General features: G+C 37.1%; 1 protein-coding gene across 1 annotated transcript; it reads left to right on the top strand.

Annotated features, from left to right (window-relative positions):
• The first annotated feature begins 2426 nt into the window (after positions 1-2426).
• Positions 2427-7821, top strand: LOC128526468 (serine protease 27-like). The gene is made up of 6 exons (XM_053498340.1): positions 2427-2522; positions 2702-2722; positions 2825-3005; positions 3083-3351; positions 7204-7340; positions 7470-7821. The coding sequence occupies exons 1-6, from the start codon at positions 2474-2476 to the stop codon at positions 7653-7655; spliced, it is 843 nt and encodes a 280-aa protein (XP_053354315.1). The 5' UTR covers positions 2427-2473; the 3' UTR covers positions 7656-7821.
• The last annotated feature ends 1268 nt before the right edge of the window (positions 7822-9089 follow it).

The raw sequence follows: 9089 nt of genomic DNA on the forward strand, positions 1-9089 counted from the left end.
GTCTTTTCTTCAGCGCCACTGTCTCTAAGCCGTAGAGCATTGCTGGTCTCACCACTGTCCTGTACACCTTTCCTTTCATTCTCGCTGATACTCTTTTATCGCACAACACACCTGACACTTTTCTCCACCCATTCCAACCTGCCTGTACATGCCTCTTCACCTCCTTTGAACACTCTCCGTTGCTCTGGACCGTTGACCTTAAGTACTTAAAATCCTGCACCTTCTTTACCTCTGCTCTCTGTAGCCTCACCGATCCTCCTGGGTCCCTCTCATTTACACACATGTATTCCATCTTGCTGCAGCTAACCTTCATTCCTCTGCTTTCCAGAGCATACCTCCACCTCTCCAAATTTTTCTCTACCTGTTCCCTGCTCTCGCTACAGAGCACAATGTCATCTGCAAACAGTCATCTGTTATTTAATGAAATGTTATTAAGTCTGGCCATTCTCCCCCAACCTCTGGCATAAACAAGGCATTTTTTTAAAATAAACTCTCTATAAACTTTATAGATGGTTGTTTGTGACAATACCAGGTAGATCATCAGTTTTGGAAATACTCAGACCAGCCTGTCAGGCACTAAGAACCATGTTATGTTCGAAGTCACTTAAATCTCTTTTGCTTCTCACTCAGATGCTTGGTTTAAATTTCAGCAGATCATCTTGACAATGTCTACATGTCTTAATGCATTGAGTTACTGCTACATGATTATCTGATTAGATATATTGTGTTAATGAGCAGTTGAACAGGTTTAATTAATAAAGTGACCAATGAGACGATGCAATCTTCCATCTCCTACACACATCACTCACTCACCTGGACAATAGGAAAGGGAATTATGTTAAAATGCTCTTCATTGACTACAGCTCTGCATTTAATACTATAATTCCCTCCACACTCACCACCAAGCTGGAACACCTTGGACTCAGCTCATCTATGTGTCTATGTGTCAGAAATTTCCAAATTTCCAGACCACAGGCAGTAAGGATGGGCAGGCATGTCTCGGCCTCACTTACTCTCAGCACTGGAGCCCCCCAGGGTTGTGTTCTGAGCCCCCTGCTGTACTCTTTGTACACCTATGACTGCGTGGCCACATCAAGTTTGCTGACGACACTGTCGTCGTCGGGTTGATCACAAACAATGACGAGACGGCCTACCTGGAGGAGATTGGAAATCTGGAGAACTGGTGCCAGAGGAACAATCTCCTCCTGAACGTCAGCAAGACAAACGAGCTGATAGTGGACTTCAGTACAAAGCAGGAGAGAAACTACCAGACCTTTAGACTGCCCTCCAAGGTGCTCAGGAATTTCTACTCCTGCACCATAGAGAGCATCCTGATGGGAAACATCACGACCTGGTTCGGGAACAGTACCATGCAGGACAGAGAAGCTCTACAGAGGGTGGTGCAATCAGCTAAGCGCATCATCCGCACCGAGCTCCCTGACCTGCACTCAATCTACACCAAGTGGTGCTGGACCAAGGCCAGGAAGATTGTGAAGGACCTCAGCCATCCCAACAATGGACTGTTCTCTCTGTTGAGGTGCCAGGCGATAAGGTCTCTCAACCACATCAACCACATCACCATGCAGATCTGGTACAATTTTTTAACATTCATGGACACTATGGACACATTCACACACACCTACTGTACACTCACATCTATACTTACATGTTTATGTTTACATTCTGGACCATTGCACAAAGACACTTTAACAAGGCACCTTCATATATCACTTTTTATGCACATTTGCACACCATCTTTCTTCACCAAATTTCAATAAAAAAAGTTCTACGTACAGTATATTTCTATTTCTATTTTTATGTACAGTATATTTCTATTTTAATTTCTATTTTTGTCCTAGTTAAATTAAATTTTCTATAGTATTTCTTTTATTTCTTTTATTGATATTTATTTCTTATTATAAGTTCAAATTCTTTTTTTAAGGTCACTGGCGGTCGTATAAGCATTTCACTGCATATCGTACTGTGTATGACTGTGTATGTGACAAATAAAATTTAAGTGAATGTCCATACAGCTGTAAGTAATTTTTCCACCAGCAAGCTTAGGCTTCTCCTTCATGTGTATTTTAAGTTCCTCTCAATATTTCTTCTTATGGAATTTTTTTTTCATGCATCGCACGAATTAAGGATATAAAAGCTCTAGTGACATAATGTACAGTAATGTACTACAGTTTTCTGGAAGATTTTTTTTCATTCCTTATTACATACTGTATATGTTTCCTGCTTGTTTTGTTTTGCTCAGCAAAGAGAATTCTTGTGATGAAGATAATTGCATGGTATGCACTTAAACTGGAAGTAGGTTATTTCCATGATTAAACAGGGCATTCCAGTAGGATGATTGAGTAGGTGTGAGTAATAGCACCATAAGCAGGCTGGGTTGATTTACCAGTGTGTCAGAAAAGAACCAGAGCACTTGCTGACTTGTACTGACAAAGAAAGAGGGCTGAAAGCAAATATGATTCGATTTCAGTGTGTGGTATTCGCCCTGGTCTTATATTTAAAAGGTAAGACATATCCATTTTACTCTTTGTTAATAAATGTTATATTTATTTTTGTTTGTGTCCTGCTAATAAGAATGAGCATTTGTAATAGGTATCTGACTGACAGCACCTTATATGATGTATGTATGCTTTTTATTTAAATCAGCATTTCTTTATGTATATTCTATATGATATTTTTACAGGTTCTCTTTGCCAACTCAATGGTAGGTGATGATCTTAATCATAAATCACAATTAATTTTGTTCCGTTCTACTCAGTCATTGAAAAGGAAAAAAAATGTAACAGACCTTCTCTTTTGTCTTCAGTATGTGGTCGTGCGCCTTCAAACAGTTTTATTCTGGGTGGGCAGAACGTTTCAGAAGGTGACTGGCCATGGCAGGTTACTTTACAGAGGTCTGGTAAACACGGTGGCCATTTTTGTGGAGGATCACTCATCAACAAAAAGTGGGTTCTAACAGCAGCACACTGTTTCGACAGGTTAAAAAGGTAAACGTCACACACGCAGTACTGTAATGGTACTTAGCAAGATAGCTAACTTAAAAACATTTCTTACTTTCTTTCAGGAGAATAAATCCTAATGTGACTGCATATTTGGGGAAAGTGACTTTTACTGGCATCAATTCCCACCAGGTTATTAGGCGTGTAGAACAGGTGATCCTGCACCCCAAGTACAACAGCACAACCAAAGACAATGACATTGCTCTCCTGCGTCTGCACGCTTCTGTAACTTTTTCAAATTACATCACACCAGTGTGTCTGGCTGGACGAGGCAGCATGCTTCCTGAAAACACAGTCAGCTGGGTCACAGGCTGGGGAAACATTAACTCTACAGGTAAAATGTAAACATACATCCATTGCTTTGTGCACGAGTCAACAAGAATTGGTGTGGTCTGTTTAGAGAAGCGATTGTCAACTCTAGTTCTTGAGGTTCAAGACACATTCTAGTGTTTTTTCCCCTCACTCTACCACACCCAATTCCATTCAGAAAATGCTGGAAATTAACCACTTAAACTGGGTGAGCTGGGAGTACAGGATACTGTTAAGAACCACTGATTTCCAGCATTTTCTGAATGCTGTATTTGTATTATTATTTGTATTATTTAGGGGTTTAAATTAAGAATAATTAATTCCAACCCCTATCCCACTGAGATCCCACTAATTTAAACCCCACCCCCGGATCCCTCTGAGCTGACCATTAAATCCTAAATCTAACATGTCTAGTGCAGGAATACCTCTACATTAGAACAGGATCTGTCGGTTTAGTATCCTCTTCATAATGATCTACAACAGAGGTATTTAAATCCAGTCTTGCAGGGTAAGTTAACTAACAGGTTTAGTGTGTGTGATTAAGTGTTGTAGGTGCAGAGTTTGTCCAGTTCTCCTGGTTCTCATATAGGTTTTTTCTTGGTCCTTTATTTCGCTGGCACAGTCCAACATAATGTTATTACAGTAGGTAGTCAACCAGAATGGGTATTACCGCCGTGCTTCTGTCCACAGCAAAACGTCAGTGGCCGAAAAAAAATCTGTCAAATTTTCATTGGTGAAATGACCGCCAGGCGGCGCAAAGTGACATTTTCAGTTGCCACAGTCATTAAAATAGTCTTAAAAATATGTTGTATCGAAGACATACTACAGTGATGGTAATTTCCACAGCTGAGTATTTCATACAACAAACATGAAAAAATTTAACATTGGTTAAATGCTGTTTTGATAGACGGAAGTTCACCAGCTGACAATTTTATTTGTACAAAGAATGGACTGTTATACTGTATATCTCTGTATCTGTTTATTGTTTTTATTTTTAAAAAAACTTTACTTTTAAAGACATCAAATTTTAAATATAGACATAACTGGAAAAATATACTTGCAGAATAGAACATTAGAATAAATCAAAAACTTAAAATTGTCTTACATTTGTGTAACTGTTTCATAGGAATTTCTTCTGGAATTTCGTTGTACTGTACTGCAGTGCTTCCGGCCTCTTTTTAATATATATATTTTTTTAAATCTTCTGGATTCTAGATTCTAAAATTGACCATGTTACTGTTTTTAAGAAACGGAGATTGTCCTTATCCTTACATGCGTTGTATTGTTTTTTTAATCACTTTATACACAATCTATTTCTATGGTATTTTTAATAAAATATTAAAATTTTATATTAAAAAAAACATTTTTATGAAATATAAAAATTAAATGCTATAAAATAGCATAAAAAATCATGGGTTGTGTATAGAGTGATTAAAAACAATACAACGCATGTCATGATAAGAAAAATCTTAGTCTCTTCCAATCCAGGGATTAAAAAACAGTAACAATGTAAATTTTAGAATCCAGTGGTCCACATACAACCTCTCGTGTGTGCCATTCTCTGAGTACACCGTTTCCACAGGGGTGGAGCTAAGATCTCAGTTTATTAATCCTCGTGCTCAGTTTTATTAATCTGCGCGCCCATTATGTTACAATAAAATTATAACACTCAGGAAAGACCTTTTATTTGGACTAGAGGCTAGAGGTGGTCTCACTTGGTGGTGGACTAAAACAACAAAGGTGCGCACATCATGCCGGCGCGATCAGCCCCGTCTCAATCACACACACAGATCATGAAGACAACTCCCACGAAGCAGACAAAATGCAAAATTAACAACAGTACTTCAGACAAACAACATAATAGATTTTTTGTCACTCCCCCCAAACAGTGCCTCAATTAACATTTACTTACATTTGAATAGAGTTGTTTACATAATTCCATGATTAATAGTTAATGATACATTCAATTCAATTCAATTTTATTTGTATAGCGTTTTTTACAATTGGCATTGTCCCAAAGCAGCTTTAACCTATCAAAAGAATTATTTAAGTTTGTATGGAATTTGATTGTGTATGAATCAAAATGGTCAGATCGTCCCTGGTGAGCAAGCCGAGGGCGACAGTGGCAAGGAAAAACTCCCTGAGATGGTATTAGGAAGAAACCTTGAGAGGAACCAGACTTAACAGGGAACCCATCCTCATCTGGGTGAAACAGAGAGCAGGAATTGATCTGCATTCATACTGTGTGTTAGTTGGCAGGCAGTTCAGCATAACAGTTGATGTTAATTGATGTTAATATGGAGTCCAGGTAGTTATTGAAAACTCAGGTAGACTTGTATAAAGTTCCAGTCATGAACTATTGAACAGTCAAGGTCTTAGAGAAACAGCTGCCAACACCAGTCGGGGCCAGAACCATCTTCTAGGTAGAGAGAACCATCCACAGACACGAGACGCATCCCAAAGAGACACACGGGGCATCCATGTGACGAGATCTCCAACCTAGGGTTGTACATACGTACATTTAAACAATTTATTCATACAGATGTACCTGTTTTAGATGGAATTTTACAGGTTTGTCACTGAACGATTTACCCTGATAAAAAGCCGTAAAACAAACAGTGGCAGCTGGCACGCCTAAAAATTTACAGTATGCAGAATCTAAATAAAAATACTTTTCTAAAGTTTTCCAGAGCGCACCGGCAGAAGTAGACTAATGATTATGAATGCTTTGGGAAAACTAAAAGAGACTGACTCTGACCATTTTAATTCATTGTAATGATGTCAATCCCATCATCTCCACAGCAGTGGATGCGCCTATATTCACGTTTTATACAAATTACATAATCTAAATTTTTGCTTTCTGTTACTTAACTTTGTATGTAAAGTCAGACATTTTGCTTTCTATAAGTATATTTTTTTTTACGTCTGTGAGGCAAGTATACAGTATAGAGTTTCTGCAAATTTTTTACACACCCAAGTTCACTGAAACCAATACAGAATAGCTCCCGTGCTTGCTTTCATTATTTTACAAAATCATAACGTTTTGTCATCATTGTAAGTGCACTTAAATAAATGTAGAGTCTTATAAAGACTTATGTAGCTTATATAGTTTTATCATATAGTTTTTGCAAATTAATCTGACAATAAGTGTCACACCCACTTTTCCTGTGTTTTTACAGACACTTGTCTGTGTTCTGACTACACGAGTGTTACACATGATAAAATCCATCCAACATTTTGTTTGCTTAAATTTGATACAAATAAAAAACGCCTATACTTAATTTTAGTACTGTGATTATGAATTTGTCTAATCACAATGTTTCACTTGAATTCAACTGCTACTACATACAGCTATCGCTGAGCTGCGGCTCATTAACACTTGAGAGAATGAACCAAGTCTATAGTCTATAGTTATAGTGCCAATTGTCTGTAAACCTGTTATTCTGTTTGAGTACCATCTGTAAATAGTCTGGCTACTCCAAACTGCCCCTGGATGTAAGTAACGGGCGCATTCTCTAACCATACACTTGAGATGGGACATTGGGTTACATACAGTAACTCTGACCAAAATAAAGTGTTACTGAAGATGAATGATCTAATAATTCTGGACGATTCTGGATGAAGCTGAACATTACCACTTTTCTGTTACATCCACATCTGCCAGTCTCAGATGTGGATGTAGTGAAATGATACCAGTATTCTACACTGCTTTAGTAAACTCTCCCCTTTCAAGGATAGTATTTCATTCCAAACTCACAATCAAACTGATACAATTGGTCTCTTTAGAATCAAAAGTGGGTCACATTAGCATTAACTGTAACACAAATGCAGGTACCTTTTCAAAATAGTTGATGTTTATTTGATTGTTTTTGTGTAGGGCCTTCATCTGACCTGCAGGAGGCAATGGTTCCCACTCTAAATAAAGCAATTTGTGGTTATCTGTTGAGTCCTGAAACTCTTACCACAAACATGATCTGTGCTGGTTATCTAAATGGAGGCCCAAGGATCTGCCAGGTACAGTGCCCTCAGCATAATGAAGCATCAACAAATGTCTAAATAATACAAACTACATTAATATTGTGTGATCATTTTTCCTATTATCTGTAAAGCACTAAAAGGACCATTTTTCTATCTGTGGTAAAGGGTGATTCTGGTGGTCCGTTGGTGACTAAGCTGGGTGCCGCCTGGATTCAGGCTGGAATCTCTAGCTGGCGTAAGGACTGTGCTCAAAACAACTCACCTGGTGTGTACACGCTGGTGTCCCAGTACCAGAACTGGATATCTAAAAAAATCAAAAACAGTCTTCCTGGATTTGTGACGTATATTTAATTTTGGATCATGATTCACTATCTGGCTTCCACAGTAATCCACCAAATCTTGGTCAAAATGTGTTCTTCTGTATTTTCCAGGTATTAATACAGAGGGACTGGAACTGATAGCAGTAGTTATGATTTAGGGAATTAAAGCATTTCAGTTTAACAGCAGCATATTTTATCATCACGGGGTGGGGGGGGGGGAGAAAGATGAATATATTGAAATATATCAAAGATACATCATACCATTTTTTGTCTGACATATATAAACTGTATGTAATGAGGATATACCTACAGTATATTGATCTGATATTCTTGGTCAGTGTTGTAATAATTATATAAGTTGGTTTAACATCAATAAAATACAAACATACATGAGTATTCCAGTTGTTGAGTCTTTATTTCAGTTGTGAACTGTTTGTAAACTATTTGTATTATGCATTACTAAAGCTTTCAATTGCAATAAACGTAAGACTTTCTTAGTGGACTGAGCATCACAGGGCTATGTCACTGTGCATAATGCACATTATTACTCCTCAAGATGACACCTGTATTCAATAATCTTTCTTTCTTTCTAATTATCTTTGATGTGGATGTTCCCAGTTCTGATCTAGGTAGTCTTCATTGCAGTAAAGTTTGTGTGCCTCTTAGTAAAATTAGTAAAAACCCTTAAATTATTCTTTAAACTAAAAAAAGAAGCCTTTTAATTTTGAATATTTGAATTTGCTGTGACCTTGACCCTATTGGAATAATTCAAAAATACAATCCGTTTGGTGATTAAAATTATAATTTTACAAAAATGCTTTAAACATCCAACCACTTGTTTTGACACTATTACACTAATTAGAATCTTGTACAAATGTCTGGACACACAGACAGATTCAGATTTCCTAAACGTGAAAATGTCAGCAACACTTCAGAAGCTTTCAGATTCCAATAAAAATAGTAATATTTGTGCATTGTGTTGCTAACTAGGGTGATTTATGAATGTACACATAAAAAAAAAAATCATAAAAAAGATCAAATGACTGGCAGCCAATACTTTACAGATTTTTTAACAGTTTAGTACACATTGAAACGAAAGAATGTTTCACATAAATAACATTAAAAAAAACAACATAATTTAACCTTGCTCTTGTATTAGGGTCAGCACCGACACGTTTTACTTTTTTAAATGCATAAAACTCCTACCTAATTTTGTTTATTGCATCAAGGCTTTTTGACTTTGTCAGGAATCTGTATTTAATTAAAATAAAACAAACAATTCTTTTACCAAATTATAAAATGCTTTGGTGAAAATTATTACCTTTGTGTTGGTAGGGTCAGTTATAATTTAAGGTTATAAAACAATAGTCAGGGTCAAAACAAAAATCATGAAGACACTTTGAGGGGCTTCTTTCTTTGCCTGTGTGTCTCCTTACCTGAACAAACAAAACAAACAAACAAAGAC

This window comes from Clarias gariepinus, chromosome 6 (genome assembly GCF_024256425.1).
Source record: "Clarias gariepinus isolate MV-2021 ecotype Netherlands chromosome 6, CGAR_prim_01v2, whole genome shotgun sequence".
NCBI lineage: Eukaryota > Metazoa > Chordata > Actinopteri > Siluriformes > Clariidae > Clarias > Clarias gariepinus.